General features: G+C 41.2%; 4 protein-coding genes and 1 long non-coding RNA gene across 6 annotated transcripts; 3 read left to right on the forward strand and 2 right to left on the reverse strand.

Moving 5' to 3' along the window:
* Window positions 1-190: 190 nt before the first annotated feature.
* LOC146963535 (uncharacterized) lies at window positions 191-1,771 on the forward strand. Its single transcript, XR_015034702.1, has 2 exons — window positions 191-528; window positions 1,169-1,771. It is a non-coding gene; the product is annotated as an uncharacterized LOC146963535 (long non-coding RNA).
* A 3,185-nt stretch (window positions 1,772-4,956) lies between these two features.
* On the reverse strand, window positions 4,957-8,670 carry oip5 (opa interacting protein 5). Its single transcript, XM_085767637.1, has 5 exons — window positions 8,453-8,670; window positions 6,077-6,143; window positions 5,767-5,889; window positions 5,438-5,519; window positions 4,957-5,049 (listed from the first exon to the last, which is right to left on the reverse strand). Exons 1-5 carry the CDS (start codon window positions 8,622-8,624, stop codon window positions 4,957-4,959), a joined length of 537 nt encoding a protein of 178 aa, XP_085623763.1. The 5' UTR covers window positions 8,625-8,670.
* Window positions 8,671-9,407: 737 nt separating this feature from the next.
* Window positions 9,408-12,369, forward strand: nusap1 (nucleolar and spindle associated protein 1). 2 transcript variants are annotated; one of them, XM_085766988.1, is made up of 12 exons: window positions 9,408-9,613; window positions 9,763-9,831; window positions 9,928-10,140; window positions 10,324-10,489; window positions 10,645-10,737; window positions 10,836-10,948; window positions 11,042-11,089; window positions 11,199-11,362; window positions 11,561-11,724; window positions 11,817-11,933; window positions 12,015-12,123; window positions 12,220-12,369. In XM_085766988.1, the coding sequence occupies exons 1-12, from the start codon at window positions 9,539-9,541 to the stop codon at window positions 12,305-12,307; spliced, it is 1,419 nt and encodes a 472-aa protein (XP_085623114.1). In that variant the 5' UTR covers window positions 9,408-9,538; the 3' UTR covers window positions 12,308-12,369. The 2 variants fall into 2 exon arrangements, with proteins under 2 accessions (XP_085623114.1, XP_085623115.1); XM_085766989.1 differs by lacking the exon at window positions 11,042-11,089.
* On the reverse strand, window positions 12,118-15,285 carry ndufaf1 (NADH:ubiquinone oxidoreductase complex assembly factor 1). Its single transcript, XM_085766991.1, has 5 exons — window positions 15,026-15,285; window positions 13,968-14,525; window positions 13,554-13,739; window positions 13,335-13,409; window positions 12,118-13,240 (listed from the first exon to the last, which is right to left on the reverse strand). Exons 2-5 carry the CDS (start codon window positions 14,496-14,498, stop codon window positions 13,100-13,102), a joined length of 933 nt encoding a protein of 310 aa, XP_085623117.1. The 5' UTR covers window positions 14,499-14,525; window positions 15,026-15,285; the 3' UTR covers window positions 12,118-13,099.
* Window positions 15,286-15,951: 666 nt separating this feature from the next.
* rtf1 (RTF1 homolog, Paf1/RNA polymerase II complex component) lies at window positions 15,952-24,744 on the forward strand. Its single transcript, XM_085768274.1, has 18 exons — window positions 15,952-16,086; window positions 17,981-18,091; window positions 18,257-18,407; window positions 19,243-19,444; window positions 19,738-19,855; window positions 19,981-20,092; window positions 20,180-20,318; window positions 20,414-20,591; window positions 20,745-20,827; window positions 20,930-21,017; window positions 21,124-21,231; window positions 21,343-21,420; window positions 21,624-21,745; window positions 21,878-21,935; window positions 22,553-22,630; window positions 22,731-22,832; window positions 23,365-23,479; window positions 23,633-24,744. The coding sequence occupies exons 1-18, from the start codon at window positions 16,003-16,005 to the stop codon at window positions 23,737-23,739; spliced, it is 2,034 nt and encodes a 677-aa protein (XP_085624400.1). The 5' UTR covers window positions 15,952-16,002; the 3' UTR covers window positions 23,740-24,744.
* The last annotated feature ends 657 nt before the right edge of the window (window positions 24,745-25,401 follow it).

Below are 25,401 nucleotides of genomic sequence, written 5' to 3' on the forward strand. Positions count from 1 at the left end.
TAATAATTAACAATAAAGTTGCTTCATTTTTTCTTAACTAAAATTTGGCCTCATTTTGCTTCAATTACATTCATTATTTTATGAATCATTTCATTGATTTTGCGGTCTGACTGATTGATGAAGTAGCAGTACTTCCGGGGCGGGCCTTGCCGCTGATTGACAGCTCAGCGGCCCAATCGCGCTGTTCCGTTTGTCTCGTAGTAGCAGAGCGAAAATGGCGTAGAGCGGAGGGTGTGCGGAAAAAGGGGGACGAGGGGACCTTCGTCTCCCCTTCTCCGGCGAGTAAAGGAGGGGGGAGAGATAGAAGGGACTCGGAGGTTTTCGGTTTAATTCCTCTGTAACCGCGGGGCCCGGTCGGCGCGGTCATTTGCTCACAGGAGAAACCCGGCAGACGTCCACTTGAGCAGAGACCTAAATGTGTCACTGTGGAGGAAGAACCCCCCTGGCTTTTGTTTACCATTGTGTGCAGCTGCAGCTCAGACCACAGCAGAAATATCTCTGCACCATTTCGGACCAACTCACACCAAGGTCAGTGCTTTTTGTACACACCGGCTTCAACTTTCACGGTTTCTGATTTTTGTTTTTCCCCATTGTGGAAATTGGTAAGACAGTTTGAAAGGACGATCGCGTCCAGGAATTTAATATAACGTTAGCCTATGCGATGTGCTATTTCAGTTATATTTGTGTCAGTAAAACAAGACAACTCTCTCCCTTAGCTGGAAATCAAAGCATAATTGATCTTTTATTAAGTCACTGGGATACACTGTGTTTATTAATGTGCATGAACCCATTTTCCAATTATATCGCAACGAGCTTTGTCAATATTGTCTGAGGGGCTTTTTTTTTGCATTAATGTGCATCCATGGAGCAAGTCTAGGATATGTAGCCTATATTGTAGTGAGGAAACAATATAACAGAGAACATGAATTTAACTTTTTGCATTAAAATATGAATATGTGCTGTTTTAAATCACTGCAAATGTATAAATCTTTGGGTTTGAGGTTGTTGTTTGGTTATAAGGAGACATTTGAAGGTCTCACCTTAGGCTTTAGGAAATTGCAATTGTTTTCTGGCAGTTTGCAGCATTAGATGAGGCATCTTAAATTTTCACAAATTAAAACTTAACTGTACAATTTCATCCAAATAACATACACCTCTATTATTCTAGGATGGGTTTTCCAGATGATGCAGTTGTGAAACCAGCTAAAGCCGAGACAGGAGGACCATTTCTCTACAGAACAGCCCCAGCACCAATGACGGACCGGTCCCACCACCACTCAGACCTGTGGAGGTAAAGAACAAAGAGTCACTGAGAGGATGACCTCTTTTTGGGATGTTGGGACACGGGTGCCCTCCTTCCTGCTGTCGCTGGGACACCGGCCCCCTCTCCTCTCCTCTGCAGCATCCCCTCTCGTCATGGCCTGTTTCTGCAGCATGATCACCAATTAGGACACTTTGGGCTCGTCTGACATCCGCTAACCATGTCTACATGTAGCCTCACGCTGGCTGAAAGGCCACAGAGGTTCTGCTCTGGCTGCGTTTGTCTGAAAGTCTCCCAACATTTTGGACATTTTCAGTCAGACGAGCGTCAGATTCCTCTCGGGGCTACGTGTAAATGTAGTAACTAAAAACTCCCACTCTTCTTGTAATAAGATCAAAGCAGTTTGATAGTGAACAAACTAACTGCTCCTGTTTTCTGGGGGGAAAAAGTAAAGACACAACATACTGTAGCAAAGATCTAGGCTTGTGATAAAATTATACCCATAGGGTCTTTTTTTGTTTGTTTTGCACTACCTCATTGTCATAACAAGTCCAACTGGAGTGAAAGGGAGTGTGATCAGTACACGTAGCTACATGGTTGTCAAGCGCCACAGCAGTTTTCTATATTAGTGTTAATGGGTGAATTTAATTTTAGTTTTAGGGGGATTTCTAAGTGAGGTCGTCAACAGATGAATAGGAGAAGCACAGGATGCACACTGACACTCAACTTTCAGTTCAGCCAGTCAGGGGAGAAAACACTTATCCTGCTCAAACTGTGTTCTCCTGTGCATCTGTTCTAAAGGAAGGTTACGGGATTGAGTTTTTTACTCTGTTTTCTCATTTTTGAGTCATATTGTTCTCCTTTTGTCAAGGCTGCAGGCGTATTCACAAATTGCAGGTAGAGACATATTTTTCCCCTTGTGACTAAATCCCCAAATTTGGCAGTATATAGAATTTAAAGCTGAAAGTTTAATCATGAAAAAATAATCAAGTTTTCCTCCTGTAGTATACTCTTCATCATGCTTTTGTCTTTTCCCCCTTAAACCTACTTTAATTTGTCCGTACGCATTCTGATTTTAATCTCCTATGGCTTTAACGTATTCATTTGCATTAGCTATCACATTTGCATTTTTACAGAATCCTAGTAGAGAAAATTGATCATTTGATTCCTTTTAGTTCTATGATTGGTGAGACAAAATGATCTAAAAACTAAGTGAAAACTAAATCTTTTGTCTCTAATCTGCCTTTTTAATGTTTCCAGTAAATTAAGCGATACCAGTGCTGAAATAGCAGCTTTAATTCGCCGTGTACTTGTCCTTATCTGAGGGAAACCCTGGTCTCATCTCTTCACTTTTCTGTTTATTTTTATATAATTTCTACAAAAAAGAAAAAAATATCACGTTTACCGGGATTTGTGCAATATTTGATCTTAACTGTCATGTTGTTGACCAAACTGTATATTGTATAAACAAGTGACAAGTTGTTTGAAAGCAACAAAATCACCAATGTCTTCCATTAAGATATGTATAGACTCGTGCATTAGCTTATTTAGCGGGACTGTGGTGCCAACATTATAGTAGCCATGCATGACCAGTAGTGATGCTTGCTTCATGAAGAATAACAAAACTGATTTCTAGACAAAGCTGGAGCTCAAACCCGTGGAATCCATTTCAGTAAAATTAAAGGGTGGTAGACTGACGCACTAGACCCTTAAACACACCACATCTAGATACAGCTGTGCCCTAAAATCTTAGAGTAACGCCAGATCTCCTCCTTTTTTCCATGTCTTATCTAGGTCATGTGCTGAAAACACAAATTAAGTGTGACACAATCAGGATATGCAGTTACGAAGTATTAATTCAAGTGTATATTCTCATAAATTAGTGCTTTCTAACAGACCTGCAGTAGGTTCTTAGGATGAATATCTTTTAAAAAAGCTGAAGAGATATACTATAGTGTAGTCATGCACTCTCAAGCATCCAAAGAATTAGGTAGTTATTAAAGAGACAGCCAAAAAGCTCCCAAAAGACAAGTCTCAATGATAGAAACCTTTAGAGAAATGTTAAATTAAGCGTAGTACTTAAAACCTAGATTTGGATCTAATTGGTAGCGATCCAAAGTGGTGTTTTAGTCCTAGAATTAAGATCTCACCATGACATTGTATTGTACATAATACCTCATAGTTTTGGGATTCAGAGCATTATATTTCAGTCCATAAAATTGTATTTAATTAGTTTTAGAAGCAATAACCTACAATAATGCATGAGTTTAGTGCCAGGGTGTAAGTGTTAAAGGATCCCCCCCTCTCTTTAATGTAAAATCCACTTTTTTTGGTGACTCGTATAGTATGATATAATATTTGGTTTTTAGAAAACAGTATCACTTCTGAAGGTTTGGGATTCTTCCTGCAGAACAAGGTGTATGTGACGACTTCTGTAGCATTATGGTATCACATTGACAAATTTAACCTTATACTTATATTTTTTAGAGACTATTTTCCCTGTCTTGTATTCTTTCAGTACAAAAACAAAAATCAAAACTGATCAGTACATGAGAGATGCTTTGAATTTCAACTCTTGTAGCATTTTCCTTCCACTAAACCCACCCCTTCCTTTAGAGACGTAGGCTTTCAGTAACTCTGTGGCTGCAAAGTACTCACTGAACGAACTTGACACTTGTTTGAAAAGCACTTTCTATGTACTGACTTGCACCGTCATCATCATCATCATCATCCTGTCTTGAATAATGTGTTCTAAAAACACTGTAACGCTCTTTGTGGGGATTTATAATCACAATTTATCAGCAAATAGGCGTCTAGCAACATGAATATATGGGTTTAAAAAATATGCATGACTTAGCAGAATAATGAATGATTTGTATTGCATGCAATAATCCAACTTTGTAATGTGAATGAGTGTAATTAGGATATTGAAATGTTCATATCAGATGTCGTGACAAGGTGACAACTTGGGGACGGTTGTTGTTTGACACTACAACAAGCATGTTGAAGTAGCTTTGATCATCAGTTGTGGTTTTCGCAGACTAAACAGCACCAAAAAAAACAAGTACTGGAGAGCGGTTTCCAAGTGTTTCTGCTCTCACCATCTGTTGTTTCAAACATGACCACAGCAGCGCTGCCACAGTGCAGCTGAAAACACTGATCAACCTTTGTTCCCATGAAAAAAAAAAAAGAAAACACAAAAGCCTAGGTAAGAAGATTAATGACATTACTTTGTTGATCAACTTTTCCACTGAGGAGGTGGACTGTGTAGAAACTATGCACTCCAGACGGAGGAAGTGGGCATGCTTATTATGTGTGAGCCTCTTGTCTGGTTTTGTATTAACTAAAAAAATGAATCTGTATCAGAAATCCAGCAATAAAATGCAGCATGGTGCCAATTGGATGCCTGGGTGTTGATGTTTATTTACAGTTTGACTTGCAGTTAGAGAATTAACACTGTATATAATGTACATAATAATTTTGCTACAAGAGCAAATGTCTGCCCCATTGAGGGTGTAGTTCTTGTTACAGACCAGAAAACAACATATCTGTGAATACAAATTCAAGCACTTCTATTTATATGCAGTCAGAATCTTTGATAAACAGAAAAAAGACATCAAACATAGAAAAAAACCCCACAAACAAACAAAAGAAGGCAGCAGAAAGAAAAGAACGTGCTCCCTGATCCAAGGGCGCTACTTGTCCAGTCCACTGGTCTCGCTCCTGTCGGCCAGTCTGCCCTGAAGGCACGACATCTGCTCCAACTGTGCTTCAAACTGCCGTCTCACCTGCCGTGGAAAGGAACAAGGAAATTCGTTTTTTCTTTTTGCGAGTAACGTCCATCTTTCCAGCCAGGATGTTTTACACAGTTGTCCTTTGTCCACATAAACTCTGGTAACTGGATCTGCAGGAATGTTGAGTCTGACACAACCCACATGTCATTCTTTGAAACCTATTTTTATAATTTAAAGATATTATCTACATTTTCATTTTTATATACAGTGCAAATGGCCAGAGTATGCCAAGTTAGTTAACATGGGAAAATAATTGCATAATTACAGTGCAGATTATACTCAGATTATGAAATTATGAAGAGAAAATAAGAACAAACTGAGCTGTTGCAAGTGTTGAACATGACGGTCAGAATGAACACAATATTAGACATTGTTGTCTCACCTCAATAATCTTTTCTCCGAGGGGCTTCGTATCAAATGTGAGTGTGGATGCTTTCACCATTGAGCAGCTGCTGAGGATGTAACTGTGTAGAAAAATAAGAAAAAAGAAGGATCAATTAATACATCCTGCAATGAGAGAGAAAATCAGTCGCTTTTTAAAAAATGAAATGTTTCATCTCTAACCTGAGCATTGGAGAAAAAAAAAAATCAATTCATGTAATGGATAAACACTCAGAAGGCGCTTGTTTGTTTCAGCCTCTCAGGACAGCACTAGACCTGTACACAGAAAGTCAATATGCTTGTGTGCTCAGCAGAAGCGGCAGGGCTTACCAACTGATGTTTGCTTTGTAGAGCAGAAAGAGGGAGCGAATCGTGGCCAAACGTGACGAAGCCGAGTGAACGACTCTGCCCACGGTGCAGCGGCAGCCACGGCATCTCAGAGAACTGTAGATGCTGAAAATAAACAGACAAACAAACAAACAAACAGTCACGAGCGTAGAGCAAACAGTCTGTGACCAGTGGGTGATTTCTGATTTCCACTCACTGACCCATACAACCACAGTCCATGCGCCTGGCTCATAAAAATGATTTGTGACTTGAGAGTTTCAAAAACCGACACACGATTCCTGCATTCACTCACCAATTAGCCATTTCCCCTTTGTGTCCTGCCTCCTTTGCATCACTGATGAGCACATCATTGGTTACTTCTGAAGGGAGACAAAAAGTCACATTAAAATAAGGGTGCATGATAGGCAAAAACATCATATTGTGATACCAGTGGGCAGATATTAGTTTTGCATTTTCATTTGATATGATCCTTTTTTTATTTTCTCTTAATAAGATTGAATCTGTTTTTTGTTTTTGGGTCTTGTACGAAAACAAAAAACATGTCTCTTTACGCCTTGAGAATATGAATTGCTAGCCAGAGTCTCTGTCGCAACAAAACACTCATGGTGCCGACAAAGCAGAAGGCATACAGGAGTGAGGACAAGACCCTGTACAAGCAGGCCAGGAACACACTGTCGAAGGAGATCAGAGAGGAGCGACTCTGGAAAGCTGAAAAACCAGTTCTCTGCCAACGACCCTGCATCAGTGTGGACGAGGCCTGAGAAGCATCACCAACTACAAAAGACCATCCCCCACAGCCGATGCAAACAAAGACCTGGCTGACGACCTGAACACCTTCTACTGCAGGTGACACCAAGGGACACCTTCACACCTCCTTCACACCCCACCCCACCCACTCATCCCAGCCCAACTCCCACAACCCCCATAACATCTCCAGCTGCACCCCAACTCCCCCCTCCCAAACTCGGAGTGTGCAATGAGTAAGTGGGACGGATCTTCCAGAGACAGAAGATCAGGAAGGCTGCAGGCCCGGACGGAGTATCACCCTTCTGCCTTAAAGTCTGTGCAGACCAACTGGCCCCCGATCTTCACAAGGATCTTCAGCTGGTCCCTGGAATTTTGTGTAGTCCCTTCCTGCCTCAAACACTCCACCGTTATCCCAGTCCCCAAGAAACCCTCCATCACCGGGCTGAATGACTACAGACCTGTGGCTCTAACGTCTGTGGTCATGAAGTCCTTTGAAAAACTGATATCAACCCACCTGAGATCCATAACAGAACCACTACTAGACCCCCTGCAGTTTGCCTAGTACCGATCAAACAGGTCTGTAGATGATGCTGTGTCAACATAGGGCTGCATCACGGGCTGCATCACATCCTGCAACATCTGGATCGCCCCGGAACCTACGCGAGGATCCTGTTAGTGGATTTCAGTTCGGCGTTTAATACCATCATTCCTGAAATCCTCTCCACCAAACTCCTCAGTCCGAACAACCAGCACAGGTGCCCCCCAGGGTTGTGTCCTCTCCCCGCTGCTCTTCTCCCTCTACACCAACGATTGCACCTCAGAGCACCCAGCTGTTAAACTCCTAAAGTTTGCAGACGACACCACTGTCATTGGTCTTATCCAGGACGGCGACGAGTCTGCATATCGACAGGAAGTGGAGCGGCTAGTGCTCTGGTGCAGTCAGAACAACCCAGAGCTGAACTCGCTCCAGACTGTGGAGATGAGGGTAGACTTCAGGAGACAGACAACCAACACCACTGCTTCCTCTCACTATCAACAACAGCCCAGTATCCGCAACGGGGTCCTTCAAGTTTCTGGGTACCATTATCACCCAGGACTTAAAATGGGAGTCCAACATCGACTCCATCCTCAAGAAGGCTCAACAGAGGATGTATTTACCGCACAACCCAGTCTCTGCACATTATGTAAAGAAACGTTGACATTATATATTTTATTTGTACATATTTTGATTATTTTGTATTGTCTTGTTCTTGTCTGTCTGTGTCTTCACAAAGTCTGTATGAGAAAAAATGCCAAAACAAGTTCCTGTGTGTGTAAACATACTGGCCAATAAAGCTGATTCTGATTCTGATGATGCTGACACATTTTACTTTTATCAAAAATTAAAAAATAAAAAAAAAGGACATTGCACTTGGTCATATTGTGACTTAAATTACCTTGGGATTAACTGTGCAGTCCTAAATTAAATGCATGATTTTCAAATATTTTGACTTTGACACATACTTTCCTGTATTCTATATGAAATTAGTGTGTCATTAAAAAGGCACTTTACTTTTTAACTTTTAAGCAGTAGTAGTAATAGTAGCAGTAGTCCTGCAAAAACAAACCAAAGAACTTGCTAGGTGAATATATGATGAGGTGATGATAATGAAGCCTTACTCTGCTGTCATGAGGACCACAAGGTGGTAGCCTAATACTCATAATAACTAACTGCCTGAATTTCATCATTTAGGGAGATGTGGTAGCAAGGTCCATCCAACTCCTTAATTACCTCAATAATGAACTATTTCAATGTGTTTCGTGAAGTGTTGCGTTGTTTAGCATCTAAGGGACAGCTAACATTGACCAACATGAGTGGAGTTATACCTAAAACACAAAGACATCTCTTGCTGTATTATTTCCTGAGTGATAGTGAACTTACTGAGACACACGATAGCGGCCATGCATTTCATGTCCCCACAGACGCTGAGTGAGTCCCCCAGCACAGTGTTGCACTGGGCGCAGTGGAGGGTCATCAGCTGCATGTGTGCTGCCTCTGTGGTCACTTTTAACCCGTCAAGACGTGGTACTAACACGCTCTCATCGTACTCCATGCTGCTGAAGTCTTTTACGAAGCCATGGATTGTACGGAGTCTTGTTTGCTGACTGTCCCCGCCTGAAGAGTTTGAACCATAGACTGTGAACGTCTGGGCCACAGAGTAATGCTGCGTTCGAGACAACTCGGAACTCGGAATTTCCCTGTTGAAAACTCCGATTCCAAGTGCTTCATGCAAGGCATTAAAACATTACAAAGGGCACAAAAACCTTTAAATAAATAAAAGAAGAAGAAGAAAGAAATAACAATATGAATTTACTGTGTTCCATAACAATTGGTAATCTGTAATTGTAAGTAAATATTGTATATTTCATAACGTTTTAATGTATTTTGGCGTTCAAAATGACTTTTAATCAATGTTTTACCATTAACGATGTGGTTTTGCGCGGGTGCAGATTGTTGTGTTACGTCAGACAACTGATTCTGGGAGAGGTTGGGGTAGATTTTTTTCTCGGACTTTCCGAGTTCCGAGTTGTCTCGAACGCAGCATGAGAGTGTCTCCGCCTCCTGGTTTATTTACCCATTCATGCTGTAGTTTCCTCAGTGAAACATCGCCACCGTATGGACTTCTGCGGCAGAAATGCAGTTACATTCCTGAATTACACTCGTCATAAAATAGTGGCACAAGTGAAAATCAAATACGATTTGACGAAAAATAATGACTTTTTAAGCGTTGAAATGTAATTCAAGCGAAAACAACGACAATAAAGAGGGCTTTGTTCTGATTGGCTGAGGGGCACTTCCGGTTACACCCAGTAGCCAATCAAACGGCTGCAACCGCTGTGTTTTGAATTGGAGGCATTTTTTAACCGTCCGACGGCTCCGCGGCTCAAACGGTGTGAGCTAAACGAGAGGTGTGTGTGTTACTGCTGGTTTCTTTTGCCTAGAGACGGAATAAAACAACGCAACGAGATGGATTTGGACTCCATGAAATACGCAGAATTGCGAGGTCTCGCCAAAGAGCTCGGGCTTAAAGGAAATATGAAGGTAATTTAGGTTTTTACATCATAAGAGCGCTTGAATGTTGTGGACTGAATCAGGCGTGTAACGTTAAGTTACTGTGAGCTTTTGTTTGCACGTGTGTGTATTTGGGATTAATTATCGCAATGAGAATAACAATTTTTTCTCGGAAACAGGCCGACAAACTCCTGAAACTGATAAAGCAGCATTACGAACAGGAAAAGAACAAAGAGGAAGAAGAAAAGGTAATGTGCTCCTGCTTAGTGCTATTGTTTTGATGCAAGATCGGTCACTCTCAACTCAAGCAAGAGCTTCACACAAGTGAACATCTTTTGTTACAGGGAAATGGTGATATGAGTGAAACTGCAGTCCAAGAAGACGAGAATGCAGGACAAAGCAGTGTTCATGAAAATAAAGACACAACTTGCAAGGAAGAAGTTTCCAGCACCGACGTGTTTGTGAACACACGTCGAGGCAGAAGAAACGGTACCAAGAGAAAGATGGAGGAAGATACTGCAACAGAGACTGACGAGGCGCCACCAAGTGCTGCAGAGGTAGTAAACACAAGTATTAACTCGATGTAACCACAATCTTTCTTTTATTTGAAGAGATGTGTCCATGCATGTTCACATGTTGGTGCTGTAGGATCCCCTTTGAAAGGATTACTGTGTTGCAGCATCAATTCAGTCATTGTATACAGGGGGTTTGGAGACTCACACGACTGTTGTTACTCACAGGGTGACACTGAAGTGGCTGCATCTCCCAAAGCCAGGGGCTCAAAGAAGAGAAAAGTGTCTTCTGTCAAAGATGCCTGTAAAACTGAAACCAAGCCCCAGGAGGCTGCTGGCAGTGAGCAACAGGAGGCTGACATCAAGGATGAAGCAGCTTTGGATGATGATACAGGTTAGTATCTTTTAACTTTTAATTGTTTGTTTATTTCCATTGGCTGAATAGCCAGTTCCCTCTTAAGTCAAATGTAATGCTGCCATCGTTCTTCAGGGACAAAATTATGACCAAAACTTTTCTTCTCTCTTCCTCTACATTTTAATATCCATTAGCAAAAGCACCAAAAGTGCCCAAGGCTGGTAAAATCCCTCGTCACAAAGGACTCCAGGAGAAGAAAAAGCAGTTGTTGAGGCCTGTCACCCCCAGTAGGTTTCCTTGTTTCTCCCTCCCTTTCATTCTCTTGAGACCACACAAGAAAGGATGTGCTTTTCCACATGACAACATTTTCATATATTTTTTGTAGACTTCAAAAAACTCCACGAGGCACATTTTAACAAGATGGAGTCCATTGACACGTATGTCCAGCGGAAGACCAAGCAGGTGGAGACCTTCAGAAACTCGGTTAAAGAACTGAAGGTACTTAGAAGTTTCTACTCGTTATTTACTTGAAATTTGAACTCGAAGCCCAACCTGTTTTGGTCTTATAATCCTTTTTATCTTGTTTTTCAGACGCTTTCGGAGAAAACTAAACAGCAGCAAGGTGATGGAAAAATCCAAGTGAGTGCCATCACCCGTTTAAAGATTATCTCAAATATTTAAGCTCTGTGAAATCTGCAATTTGAGTCCAGAGTGACCTGAAGTAATTATGTATCCCTCTATTCTACAGAAGGCAACTCAGAGTCGTACTTCCATGTTCAGCCCGGCAGCTGATGACAAACGCAGACACACCGTGGTCTCTGGGACTAAACCTCCTCAGAATAAACCTGCTGGGAAGAAGGAGGAAGCGCCCTTCAGACCATCTGTCCTCTCCACGCGCAGGATCAACGTTCGGTGAGTTTACCCCCTTTTTTTTCAAAGAAACAAAGTTCTGGTACGTTATGGCTGACAGTAATTTTTGTTGTTGCATACTGAGTTGGTACCGATGGGCTGAGAAAGCTTTATTTTCTCGAGATAACTGAGAAATTGCTGCTTGCTTTTAGCATTCATGGTCACTGTGAGGCCTGAACAACCAAATGTGTCTGTGTGCAGATTCTCAGAGGCCACTCATGACAATGAGTATAAGAGGTCCTTACTGAAGACACCGGCTCGCATGTCCCTATGTGTGGCCTCCAGCACCCCGCAAAAACAGACCACAGATGCACCGAAGCCCAACAATGTCAAGACTTTGACTCTTTCTGCCACAAAAACTCCAGGTAGGTGCTTTAAGTTCCTACAGTGGTAGAGACATGTATCGCTGCATAGATTAAATTGATTAATGAGATTTTTTTTTTGTGAATTCCCAAAGGGCCGTATGTTTTCACGGGAAACACAAGCGTTTCAGTGACCCCTGGAACACAGAAGAAGCAGAACTTTGATCTGAAGGCCAGTCTGTCTCGTCCCCTCACCTACAAGCCTCATTCAGGTACAGATGGTTTTCCAGTTTCTCCCTTCAACATACTGTAGTTTCAGGAAAACAGACCCCTTATTTTTGTTTTTTCATTAGGCAAACTGAAGCCCTTTGGAGAGGCCAAAGAAAACCCGACAACAGCAAACAAGTCTCTGATCTCCAACTCGCATCAGACAAATTACAAACAGCATCAAGTACAAACAAGGTATGTGTGGGGTGATAGACATCCATTGTCTTTTTATACATTTATCTCCCATAACGGTGAAACTATTAGTCTCACACACGTTCATCTTATTTTTAGGGAGAACAGGAGAACAAAACATGTGGAAGGCCGGAAACAGAAGAAAGAAAATTTGCTGGGGGCAAGAAGAGGCCTCGTCATGATGTAAAAAAAAAACATATTGCGCTTGTTTGTACAGCCTGTTCCTTTGTAAATATTTTCTTGTCCACAGCTGACAGTACTTTCTGCTGTGTCTTTTAGCCTACTGCTAGGAAAAATATAAACTAAACCTGCTTTCTTACTGTTTTATTCAATCTACTGTCTGTCTGCTTTTAGCAGATTTGACTTTTGCATTAGTTAAAACATTTTTAGCGCTGAATAGTGTATTTTAATGTGTAAAGAAGTGATGTCCTGTTTTGCTGCATTTGGGAAGTATAATGTTCTTAAAAATTTTGACATGTTTTACTTTTTTGGGAAATACATTGATGAGAGATTGACATGCGTAGATTTCCTTGTATGCCTCCTTCAAATAAAAAAGCTTTTGCAGTTTTACACAGTGGAGCGTGTTACCAATTGATTTTCTTTCAAAATCTATTACAGAATTTGCTTAGAAAATATTTTTTATTGTTCATGGGACATGAGTCACAAATTCAGGAATTGAAACTTCAAACCCTGAGAATCAGTTTAACCTTTAGGACAGAAGATTATTGCCACACTATACAACAAATGTTAGACTCAGTTACAGTTGACCTCATGTAAGTAGAAACACAGAGGTGAGACATGTATGATGGTGAAGTGACCCAGTACTTGTACTACAATACAGACATACAGTATCTTATTACCAAGAGTGGTGTATCAGGTTATTTGATTATTGACTGCTGGATGGTGGTAAATTAGTTTGATATTATTAGAAGAGTGCAGCTGTTTTTCAACCTCAGTTCATTTGCATTGTTGTCAGAGTTCAGACTTCAGGATTCCTCTTGTACACTTCATAGGCAAACTCCTCAGTATGTGCGTAATCTTTGCAGACGCCGATGTAATCAATCTCCAGCTGGAATGGACCGTCTGCTTTATCTCCCAGAGTAAATCCAATGCTGTTAATCTGCAAATGTAAACAGAAGTAGCAAGTAAAAGCCGAGCAGAGGCAAATTTAACTGTAACCAATAACAGTTTAAATATCTTAAGTCTTACTCTACCTTGTCTAGCCAGAGAGGATGCTGATCATCTTGTACTCTCCCACGATGTGTGAGGAAGAACTTGGAGAAAGGTATCTGTGAATGGACAACACAAATGTATTATTATCACTAAATACCGAGACCTTTCCACATAGTACATCTCTGCAGAACCTATTTGATAGACCTATAACTTTTTTTTTTACAGCATTCAAAGTATTTCATGCTCTGGGTGTTTTATACCTTGACATCCTGCCAGTAAGGTCCTCCTCTGGTATACAGAAAGTAGTTGTACATGTCGTCTTTCTGGTGGGAGAAGTACGTTTCTGCTGCGATGTTGATCATCCATGGACGGCCATCACCACGTACACGCAAATGTAGGGTGTTGAAACTGGACCAATCATAGTGCACCTTCCTATCAAATGAACCCTGGGAGGGACAGCATACAATCAGACCTTTCATGTCAACAGGTTTTCTTTCCAACACACAATCCCACACCAATACACCACAGAGGCAGAAGCCACTCTAAAAGTACAATGCACAAAATATTATTTCTGTCCAAAAAATTTAGGGAGTTGTGAAATCATAGCTGTGACCCTGGATGAAATTAAATGAATGTATCACTCCACAGAATTGAGGAATAAAAAAAATACTAACCAGTGGTGGTTTTGAACGCATGGTGCAGTAGCCACTGTAGCGTGTCTCTCCATCTCTTGGAGGAGTTGAGCTCAGGGTCCCATAAAGAAAACAGGTATTGTTTTTACCAAGCTTCAAATAAACTTCACTTTGCCCTCCTATCTCATGATCTGAGGACACCGTCCACTGCTCCAGGCTCTCTGGACCTCTGAACTCCCATATCACTCTGTTCTGCTCCAGCATGTGCTCAACCATTGGTTTGCCCTCTGGACCGACCCAGCGGTCAGAGAACTCAGTTTTCAGCAGAGTGAAATGCTTCTTTATTCCCTCCAGACCCTTCCTAAAGTCAAACTTGATCTTCTCCCATGGTAACTTGTCTTCTTTGGGCTGGCCGGGCCGCCGGTATTCACCCTGGATCACAGCTCTCCTGGGCACAGTGAGCTGTGTGATGGAGGGGAGGAGCAGCTGCTGCTGCTGCTGCTGCTGCTGCTGCTGGTGGATGGAGCTCAGCAGCCTCAGGGAGGGGAGACGCCTGATCTTTGGTAGAGACATTTCAGTGCTGTCCTGGATGAGTCACTGCTGGGATACATCACAACAGGAGAGAGGTGTCATCGCACTTGAGTGGTAAAGTGATTATGAATAATCAATATTAACTCTAGTAGATTTAAAGAGATTAAAATTGAGAAAAGTTGCATTCATTGACTATGGGAATGGCTAGTGGCTACGTCATCACATTCTAAAACATCACTTCCGTGTCCAATCGCAGGATATGAGCCGGGTCAAAAACACCGCGGGAGCTTTCATTTATGAATACATAAACATATATATTCATGTATATGAATTGTATATGAATTAAATGCACAATATAGCATATACCGGTATATATATATATGTATATATATATATATATATATATATATATATATATATATGTATATATATATGTATATATATATCCCACATAGCCTCTTGAAGCTGTATCTACGTTTCTTGCAGCCCTGAATACATGTACATGAATAGGATCTGCATTGCACTGTATTATCCATGACACGTTGAGTAGATCATCCGCTCCCACTTACTCTGCCCAAGCGGTCCCGGGTTGTAGTTTTTTTATCCGTGTTTGAGGTCGACTACACCATGAGGATATCTCTTAATAAAACTGTTTTTAATAAAGCAAAAACAATTAACGAGCTGCTCTCGTGCACTCGCATACAAATCCAAGGTTGTCCGGGTCCACACCATAGACTTATAAAGAAGGTCCACACACAGGAAACCCGGCTGAAACATACGGGCTGCATTCAGCACACATGCTCACAAGGAGGGTTGTAAAACACAGCTGCACATATATGTCTATGTGAATACTAATATACTCATGTGACGAAGCTATATATCACATTTATTTTTATCACTGTATGTACAAAAAAGTGTTTTGGTTGGATGTACAAAACTATATTAGAAGAAAAATCTCCAAACCAAGCTTCACACATTTTTTGCACGAACTATATCAGTGATAGCACCACATTAAAAACAAACTCTAATTTGGTCAAATTTTTGTTGATTTTTTATTTTATTTTTCCTACTCTTTGAGTATATCATTTATATAACTATATTACCCCTGGCTAAACCAGTGTTGTTCTGTGTATAATTGTTAATAAAGCAATTAAAAAACAAACGCAGCTGCACAGCAACAGCTTGAATCGACGCGTGGGTCCTTGAATGCAGCTTGAGTGCAGCACTGATTGATGTCCTGACTCGCACGCTCACTGTAGATGTGTAGTTCCCCATCTCAGTCAGCTGTCACCGTCTGTCTCCTTATTTAATTTTTTAATTTTAACCAACTAATATTGCAATGCGAGAAGCATATGCACGGATTTGATTTTTATTTCGCCATCAAAGATGTAAAATCAAGTGGTAATTAGCGTATCAATACTGACGCGCATGCGCAGTAGAGCCTTTGTGTGGTTGACTGCAGAGCCTGGCTAGCTAGGTAGCAACGGCTATCCGCAAACATTTAGACGTTACAGAGGTAGCTAGCAGGTTAGCCGCGCAGCTAATCATGGTGAATGTAAAGAAGCGGAAAGGTCGAGTCGTGATTGACTCCGACTCCGAAGACAGTGCTAGCGACGATAATTTAGATCAGGTACGTGCGCGTTTTCTTTCTTTTCTTTTCTTTTTTTCTAATACGAGTGATGGCGTCTTGAGTTGCTAGTAGTTTGAGGTGAAGCTAATGTGTGCTAACTGAACTGACTGCGATGTGTTGTTTGGCCTCGCTAGTAGTGTGAGAGCAGAACACAGGCCTGTCTTATTCACAACCTTCCAGAGTAAACACGCCATTGTCAGGGAATAAAGTATTTGTCTCGTGTGTTTCTGAGTTTTTTGTTTGTTTGTTTTTGTTGAACGCCGAGTGAGGTGTCTGCGGTAGCACAGAAAACAGTGTCGTAGCATCAGGCAGCTAAGTTATGCTAATGGTAAGGTTACATTCCGAGGGATGCACTCAGTGGTAGTAGTAGTGGTGCTGCTGTATTATGTTGTGTTGAGACGAAAATACCGCGCCATTGGCCCTTTATTATTATTTTTTCCCGCTGGTTTCGTGGAGTGAGCTGTTATGACGGGAGGATTTTGTTTGTAACTAAGCTTCTAGACTAAACCAGCCCCCGGACGCGTTTGCACAAACTGAAACCGTAGTGGAGAGTCGCACTTGATTTAGCTCGAACCTTATCTCCTGAATGACGTCAACTAGCCGGGCTGCTATTTCGGTGTTGTTGTCAAACAAGCGCTGGCAAGTTGTCCTGGGGGGAGTTTTTTACACTATGTAGCATGTCAGCACGGAAGAGCTCGCACAAGATTGTCCATAAACTCATTAAATCAATAAACATAGCAAACTGGCTGCAGCCCATAGATAATTAACATAATTATACAATGAATAACAGGGGATGTGAAAAGTCCAGTCAGTTTTTTTCCCCTCACATCTTCGCCATGTCCATCACCAAACACCTGGCGCTCAGAGGCAACAAAGACACATGCAGTGAAAAAAAAAGAAGACCAAATGATGCTGAAACCACGATGCAGGTTTTTTGTCTGTGGTCATTTGTCCAGATTCGTGTTCACCCATAGAGTGTTCACCTCAACAAAATCAGCAATGCATATCAGGTGTTTTGCAGTAATAAAGAGTTGCTTGAATCCAACTTTGTCTCTCCCAGTGTTTCAACATACCAATTCAATATCAGTGTTCAGTTTCCCCCAAATTGAAAATTTGTATAAAGCCGAATCAGCATGCCAAATCTCAGTATTTTTGACATTAGATGCACAAACTGTATTTGATGAGGATTGGTCAGATCATAGCTGGTACTTGATTAACTTGATAAGCCATGTATCAGTGTAGAGACAGTATAGTGCATTGAATCAGTGCAGATTGATTATTTTTCTCTCTATTGGAGCAGAGGAGGATGCAAGTTCACATTCACGCTTTTGTCCACAATCTCTTAAAAATGCATTCAGGTCCTACGGTATGTCCTCAATCCAAGTTCTGCTGAGATGCAGCTGAGACTAGTTGCTGTTCACATTATTATCAGAAAATGTTTTGTTGACCACTTGCAACAATATTTTACTTCCTTGCTCATGTGTAACTTTACCTGTGGGGGAACTCTGCTGTGAAACAAAAATATACATTTCCCCTGGCCCTGCCCTCTGTTGAGGAACAGTTGAAGTGTCATTTGGAGGTTTGCCACAGGACAATGTTTTAGTATAAGAGCTGTGTGTGGGAGGTTTGATCTGGTATATGCACATTGCAAAGTTGGCAAGTCAGTTCTTGAATATGGCCAGAGAGACTCATTCTCTCTGTATATGAAATCCAGTTCATCTCACTCCCGAATGTTGTTTGCACTATTGGATCCCAGGGCATCCTGCACAGAGTTTGTGTCATTTTGCACTTCTCCACATATGAGCAATGCTACGCTTACAGGACAGTAGTTATGTTTTCACAACTAACAACTGGACGTTCCTCCTGAATGACATAACTGTGTTCTTGTTTACAGGAGCTGTTGTCGTTGGCGAAGAGGAAGAGGGTGGATTCAGGTGAGCAGGAAGAGCCTGTTAGCAAACCTGCTGCTTCTACAGACTCAGAGACATCAGACAGTGATGATGAGGTATGGCAGACCTGCTATTTACACCAACAGACTTAATTTTTTTCAGTTTGGAATGTAAAAAAAATAGTTTGAACATGTCGGACTGTTGTCTGTTGTTATTGGGTGCATCTCCTGGCTGGTTTCAAATACTTAACCAAGAGTTAATTTCTCCTTTCCTCTGTCTAGTGGACTGTGGGTGGCACCAAAGGCAAAAAAAAGGTCAAGCCAGGGAAAGGGTCTGAGAAGAAGAATGCTACCAAGAAGAAAGTTAATAAAGCAACAGCGTCCGGCAGCTCTGATGGAGACAGCTCAGCTGAGAGCTCTGCACCTGAGGAGGGTATGTGTCCTCACTGTACTGTACCTGCTGGGGTATCTGCTCTTTTTTCAGGAGCGGGAAAGTTCAATAATTTTATCTTACACAAACCACAGTTGTTTCAGGTGCTTCAGTAAACATGTATGAAAAAGGTTGGGACAGAGCTGCAGACACACTCTGACCTGTAGATTACACACACATCACAGGGTGCCTTCATGTCTTCAGGTACTTTATGTGGCTCAGATTAGTTGACTCACTCTCTCATCCTCTTCATCCCAGCTGGCACACTGTCTAAGGTGTTGTTTGTTTGTGTTACATTGTCCTGCATTGTCTCCACATAGTTATTGAAAAACAGGAAAAGTCTTTGGCATAGTGACCCGGAAATCTGGTCAAAGTCCAATACATGTAACAAGATGATGAACAAGATATGCTTTACAAGAAGGAGAGAAATGATTTGCTCTCACTAAGTTAGACAAAACAAGGTAATCAAAGGGTTATACAGTAAATAACCACCTGCAAGCCATTTGTTTTCTATATTAGCACTGATACTGATGCTTTGATTCAGATTCCAAACAATATTTTGTGATGCCAATTTAATCAAACCAGTTTAATGCAGATATAATTACAATACACATCAAACATGCTCTTGTAAGTTTATACCACCACTATAATTAGGTCTTAGTATTGATAAATAAAAATCGTTGTGATCTGCTGAGACAACATATACTGACAGGTTCAGGATGTCCCACCTCTGTAATGTTGTGTGTTGTTGAGTAACTTCACTCCAACTCTGAACTAGCCAGTTTGATTCTTGTTTGTATGAATAATAAATGTATATCAATGAATTTCTCCTCCTCAGGTGAGGTGTCTGACTCAGAGAGCAACAGTTCGTCCTCCAGCTCAGACTCAGACTCCTCCGAGGACGAGGTGTTCAGGGACGGTTATGATGACGACTTGATGGGAGATGCGGAGGACAGAGCTCGTCTGGAGCAGATGACGGAGAAGGAGAGAGAACAGGAGCTGTTCAACAGAATTGAGAAGAGAGAGGTGCTAAAGAGACGGTGAGTGATGATGACGTGGGAGGCAAAATCCTAAAAATGATACTTAACATGCACTGCATAGTTGTTGTTTTTTCCTCAAATGCAAAGGAAATGTAAACAGAGAGTTTGAAGAGATACGACAATTAATGTTCCAACTAAATAAAAACAAACGGTCAAAACAAAACTAAGCATTTTCCCTCATCACATTACAAAACAAAGGCCTCGAAGACAAAAGCCAAAAAACATTCATGCCCCGGACACTGTGGTGTGTGAGTTCACTGTTTATTCATTCAAGACGATGTTTGCTTGGACAGGTTTGAAATTAAGAAGAAGCTGAAGACGGCAAAGAAGAAAGAGAAGGAGGAGAAGAAAAAGAAGCAGGAGGAGGAACAAGAGAAAAGGAAACTATCTCAGGTTCAAGACACACAAGTGGTGAGTCCACTCTAATGGATAATATAACAGACATATATGACGACAGTGAGGAGCGTTTTTAAAGGTACAGGTGTGCAGCATCACACTGGTTTGTGTGTAACTGTAATGTGCATCCCTTCTTTTAGGTTATGTCACATAATAAAGAGCGACGATCCAAACGTGACGAAAAACTTGACAAGAAGTCCCAGGCCATGGAAGAACTAAAAGCTGAGCGTGAGAAGAAGAAAAACAAAACAGGTAAGGAGTTAATTTGTCTGTATGGTGACTATTGAGATGATTAATTCAGTTTTAGATGCTGATGTTTCATCTTGTTTGGTTGAGCAGCTGAACTGCTGGCCAAACGGCAGCCGCTGAAGACCAGCGAGGTTTATTCAGACGACGAGGAGGAAGAGGAGGAAGACGATGACAAGTCGTCAGTCAAAAGTGACCGGAGTTCACGTTCATCGTCTTATGATGATGATGAGTAAGTCGTTGTTCTTTTTATTGTAAGAATTCAATCCTGAGACCACCCCGTTCCCTGTTTTAACTCAACTCTTCGCGTCATCTTTCTGGTTGTAGAAAAGAGGAGACTCCACCGAAGTCACAGCCCGTTTCACTACCAGACGAGCTCAACAGGATCCGTCTGTCCAGGAACAAGCTGGAGCGCTGGTGCCACATGCCCTTCTTCGCTAAGACAGTGACCGGCTGCTTTGTGAGGATAGGGATCGGGAACAGCAGCAGTAAACCAGTTTACCGGGTGGGTTTGGCCTCTTGGCTTCTTTTACAGTGTGTAATGCTGAACAGCGGTGTGCACTTTCCAGTGAAGATCTTGTTCTCTGTAAGAATAGGTTTAACTAAAAAGAGGCTGGTGTGTGAGTTTTAATCTCTGTCCTCCCTTTGTGGTTAAAAGGTTGCTGAAATTGTGGACGTGGTGGAGACAGCGAAGGTTTACCAACTTGGACAAACGAGAACAAACAAAGGATTACAATTAAGGTAAGTGCATAGTCACCAATATTTAATACACATATTGAAGCAGGTAATCAAGGTATTCTGTTGCTTATCCCTGCTTCATAAAAATGTGCCCTTCCCCCTCAGACATGGCGGTGACACACGGGTATTCAGGCTTGAGTTCGTATCAAATCAGGAGTGTACAGAAAGCGAGTTCATGAAGTGGAAAGAGGCGGTAAGTGAACAAGGAAAATAAAGTACTTGAATAGGAAGGAAAAGGATCTATTCAGGCTATGAGATAAACGTTTTATGTGTTGATTTCTTTTTTTACCGTTTTGCAGATGATGGTCGCTGGGATGCAAGTCCCCACCCTGGACGAAATCACCAAAAAGGAGCAGTCCATCAAAGAAGCTCTGAACTACAAGTTCAATGACAAAGACATAGAGGATGTAAGTCTGTTTCCTGAAAAGTTTCCCGTGGTTTCCCACAACTTCTTCTTTATTTTCTCTGTGTATTTATGTGAAGGAAGGAAAACATTTATTGGTCTTCATTTTGTGCAGATTGTTAAAGAGAAGGACAGATTCCGGAAAGCACCACCAAATTACGCCATGAAGAAAACCCAGTTACTCAAAGACAAGGTAAAATGTGATTCTGCATGAGAGTTGTGATATTTCCGGGCTCTTGCAAAGTGATGTGTCAAAGATGTTGGAAGTTGGTCGATTCACTTTAAGTATGAGCAAATGTCCAAACCCACACTCACAAACTATTAAGTAAATATCACAGCCAATCTGTATCTCTGTCAGCCTCTCACTGTTGTTCCTCTCATTTGTTTGGACTGAAGGCCATGGCAGAGGAGAGCGGAGATGGTGAGAAAGTGAAGGTGATCCAGGACGAGCTGAACGAGCTGGAGGAAAGAGCAGAAGCACTTGACAGACAGAGAACCAAGAACATCTCTGCCATCAGGTAAAAAGAGCCACGCTCATTTCTAGATATCTATATAGTTTGTGACATTTATGCATTACGCTACATACAATGAAGAGAAAATAGAAATTTGGTCAAGTTATTTTCCTTCTCTTTAAATCTTTTCTCATCCAGCTACATTAACCAGAGGAATAGAAGCTGGAACATCGTTGAATCTGAGAAAGCTCTGGTGGTACGTGTCGGCTTCTTTTTACACTTTTATGTATCTGCTCGATTGACTGTGGTGAATTTTGATATCAAGTCTCGTGGGTGGAAAAAAAAAAATTGTAAGAATGGAATTTAAAAGATATTAAGTAGATTTTGGCACTTAAATAACGGACACTGTGTGACAAAACATCCACGCTGCACCCTGTTTACATCCTGTAGTTTCTGTTTGCAGCAAAGTGACACAGAGACAATAACAGCTTACTGAAGGGAAGGTTCTGTCTTTATGAACCAGTTGTGTTTTCTGGTAACATCAGTCCTTTTTTTTTTCACCAGTTGCAAATAATATATTTATGTGTTGAAAGGCTGGAACACTTCAGATGTGTAGCTAATGTGCCAGTGCTCCCGTATAATGAGAGTTGGTCTCGGCGTGATTCACCTCAGGCCACACTGGCTGAGTGCATGTCAGGCGAAGAGAGTTATGTTCCCATGATATTGTCCAAGGTCAGAACTAAAATGTCTGATGATGTTGAAAAAAAACTCTGTTGAATCTACTGGAGAAAAAAAAGGCTTTTACCTGTATTTTTAACTTGAGTCACATTGCTATTGAAATAACCCACGTTTTATTTCCCTGTTCTCTCTCAGGCTGAAGGACAAAACTCCAAAAACCAACAAATGGATCCTTTCACACGAAGACAGTGCAAACCCACCATGGTGTCAAATGTGAGCTTCCTATGATGGTTTCATGCACTGCCTTTGGTAATAATGTTAAATCCTAAGTTTGTTGGTCTGATCTGTTATTTTGCTCTTCCCGGTCCTGTAGGCCAGAGACCCGTCAGTCCACGCAGCTATTCTTGCTCATCTCAACCAGAAGTACGGCTCTGGGTCCACACCAGATCCTTCCGGCGGAGACAAGAACAAACTGGTAAGAACAACAAGGCCTGTGCTCTCACAGAGGAAATGTTTGGAGAAAGAAAACTCTCACATGATACTACTTTCACTTGGGTTTGTTTGGGGAAGTAGAATTTATGCCAAATCCTTGTTGTGGTCCTGTTCAAATGAAACGTCATGCAAACAGGAAATTGCTGTGCTGTTTCCCCAGCTGTGATACATTTAGTAGTAAACGTAACAACACTTTATGAGACTGTAAGAATTTGTCTTTTTAACTCTGTGAGCTTTTTTGTAAGAATGTACTACCGTTACCAAGTAATGCATGTCAAATTGACATTGTTTTGATGTGATCGACAGACAAGTTCTGGGAAAATACAGAAATTCAAATGTAATCTATTTTATTTTAAAATTAAAATGTAAGGCAGAAAATAAAATTAAAATGTAAGGCAGAAAATAACTCGTCTTGCTGAGGGAAATGATCTGACATGAATGGTCTCACACTGAGTGAACTTGATTGGTAGAGCTTTTCTCTGAGGATTTCAAATATATTTTCTTGTTCGTAACAGGGACAACCAAACCTGAAAGACAAAGATGTCCCCAAGCCAACCACTGACCTCTCAGAGGACTTGTTTAAAGTTCATGATTTTGACGTGAAGATTGACCTACAGGTTCCCAACGCAGGTGAGATAGAACTTCCTGTTTATGTTGTCGTTGTGAAGATTGTAAGACTGAAGGAGGTTCTGCTCTGTTTGTTGCAGCACAGACTATTAGTTGTTTGTCTCAGTCGTACCAATTTATCAAAGATGTGCTGATTTTTACGTTTGTATTCTGCAGAGGCGAAGTCTCTGTCTGTGAGCTCCAATGCGCTGCCGGTAAAGGACGGCGCCCCCCGCAGGTCCCTCAACCTGGAGGACTACAAGAAGAGGAGGGGGCTGATCTAATGTGGGCCAGTCCGTCGTTCAGAAAACACATTGCATGTGTTATTGGCTGTGCGAGAGAGAGAGAGAGAGAGTGTGTGTGTGTGTGTGTGTGTGTGTGTGTGTGTGTGTGTGTGTGTGTGCGCGCGAATGCAAGTGTGTGTGTGTGTGTATGCGTGTGTGTAAATGAATGAATGACTCCTGGAGGATGCGTGTTTGAATATCGATACAACAGACTGTCTATCCAAACAGAGGAAATACTGATTGAGCGTCTGAGCGAAGACAACATTTTTCTCGAAGGATCTCACTAAGAAGAGACTTCTCCAGATATTTGTTGTTTTGTTTTTTCGCATTATCACACACAAACTCGTGTACTGAGTTGTGTTTTTTATGTATTTAACTCCTCTACCCCCTTTTTTGATCTTCTGGAGTCCACTCCACTTTTTTTTTTCTTTTTCTTTTTTTTTTGTTCCCTCTCTGTAAAGGACACGGTGCTTGTGGATAAATACATTGAACAAGGCGGGCACTATTTTAGAAGACTTAGATTGCTGAGGCTGGACTAATGGAGCTGAAGTTGACCAGCAACAAATTACTGTTGTAAATGCCCCCCCTTCCAACCCCCTCCCCAAAAAAAACATGTGATCATTGCCCTTGCAGTTCATCCCAAATTTGATCAGCCTCTTGTATTTTTGCGGATTGTGATGATCATCATCTCTTAACTCGACGGCGAGTGACAACTGCTCTCCATGACCAACGTGAAACTGGACATTTATCACTTTTTAAGTCTTTGAAACGACCCGTTTTAAGAGGAACCCTTTTCTATGGCTGGTCTGGTTATAGAACTGTTGCTTCATTTTTGTTCTCTATTGGTTGGTTGTTAATGGGATAATTCCCTTGCCCTTAACTCCCAGATCAGATTCTACATGTTATCGATTGTGTCCATAGTCAGTTCCTGTATTGATGTGGCATGCCATGTAAATATGCATTTTGGAGTGAGTGCGGAAAAAATAAAGAGGCACTGTTTCATAACTCCCGTGTCATCTTGTCTCTTTTTGAGTTTAAAGAGGATGTTATTAATCTTTTTTTGATATGGTAGTGCAGGATATAATTAACCAGACTGTAATAACCTCAATTATATTTGACTTGGTGTAATTGAAGTACCTTTTTGTGTATGTCTACTTAAATAAAGGCTCTGTTTTAAACTGTGCTTCATTACACGAAATGAATCCCTTATTGTGATACAAGATGTTGTTTCATAAACAAAATGTGGAGGTATTTAGCGTTGGTCGGTTTTATTATTACATTATGTTGAACTGCAGTTTTTCTACTGAAAAATGCAACTTGAACTTTTTAAAAGAACTCTTTTCTTATTAAGTATAGGTTAAACAACTCTAAAATAAAAGTAGGTGAATGTTGATATCAAGTGTCTAGTAGTTTTTCCTTGACAAGAAAAGGCGTTGGAAATGTCGATTACTAGCACTAAAATATTGATTTAAGCATAAAGGAATATCAAATAGAAAATACAGACAGAAGTGTCTCTACAACTGCTCTGAAATAAATGCTCTTAGTTATTATCCACCTCTGTCCATACAGTATTATTACAGGAAATGCAGCTCTTTTTGAATTAGCCTTGATTGAACAAATTGTATTTTGTACATTGCCTGTATACACATAGTACAGTAACAC

The sequence above is a fragment of the Trachurus japonicus genome, chromosome 22, assembly GCF_045865225.1.
Source record: "Trachurus japonicus isolate A0001 chromosome 22, Traja_1.0".
NCBI lineage: Eukaryota > Metazoa > Chordata > Actinopteri > Carangiformes > Carangidae > Trachurus > Trachurus japonicus.

What these genes read in the sequence shown, in the direction of transcription:
- oip5 (XM_085767637.1), bottom strand. Translation starts at nt 8,624, where the DNA reads ATGGAGTACGATGAGAGCGTGTTAGTACCACGTCTTGACGGGTTAAAA. An exon ending in TACAAAGCAAACATCAGTTG is followed by an intron (nt 5,520 to 5,766) that starts GTAAGCCCTGCC and finishes TTTTCTACACAG; the next exon opens with TTACATCCTCAGCAGCTGCT. An exon ending in TCGGAGAAAAGATTATTGAG is followed by an intron (nt 5,050 to 5,437) that starts GTGAGACAACAA and finishes TTTCCACGGCAG; the next exon opens with GTGAGACGGCAGTTTGAAGC.
- nusap1 (XM_085766988.1), top strand. Translation starts at nt 9,539, where the DNA reads ATGGATTTGGACTCCATGAAATACGCAGAATTGCGAGGTCTCGCCAAA. An exon ending in AGCTTTGGATGATGATACAG is followed by an intron (nt 10,490 to 10,644) that starts GTTAGTATCTTT and finishes AATATCCATTAG; the next exon opens with CAAAAGCACCAAAAGTGCCC. An exon ending in ACTCGGTTAAAGAACTGAAG is followed by an intron (nt 10,949 to 11,041) that starts GTACTTAGAAGT and finishes CTTGTTTTTCAG; the next exon opens with ACGCTTTCGGAGAAAACTAA.
- ndufaf1 (XM_085766991.1), bottom strand. Translation starts at nt 14,498, where the DNA reads ATGTCTCTACCAAAGATCAGGCGTCTCCCCTCCCTGAGGCTGCTGAGC. An exon ending in TGCGTTCAAAACCACCACTG is followed by an intron (nt 13,740 to 13,967) that starts GTTAGTATTTTT and finishes TGTCCCTCCCAG; the next exon opens with GGTTCATTTGATAGGAAGGT. An exon ending in ATCCTCTCTGGCTAGACAAG is followed by an intron (nt 13,241 to 13,334) that starts GTAGAGTAAGAC and finishes TTACATTTGCAG; the next exon opens with ATTAACAGCATTGGATTTAC.
- rtf1 (XM_085768274.1), top strand. Translation starts at nt 16,003, where the DNA reads ATGGTGAATGTAAAGAAGCGGAAAGGTCGAGTCGTGATTGACTCCGAC. An exon ending in AATCTGAGAAAGCTCTGGTG is followed by an intron (nt 21,936 to 22,552) that starts GTACGTGTCGGC and finishes GTTCTCTCTCAG; the next exon opens with GCTGAAGGACAAAACTCCAA. An exon ending in AACCCACCATGGTGTCAAAT is followed by an intron (nt 22,631 to 22,730) that starts GTGAGCTTCCTA and finishes CCGGTCCTGTAG; the next exon opens with GCCAGAGACCCGTCAGTCCA.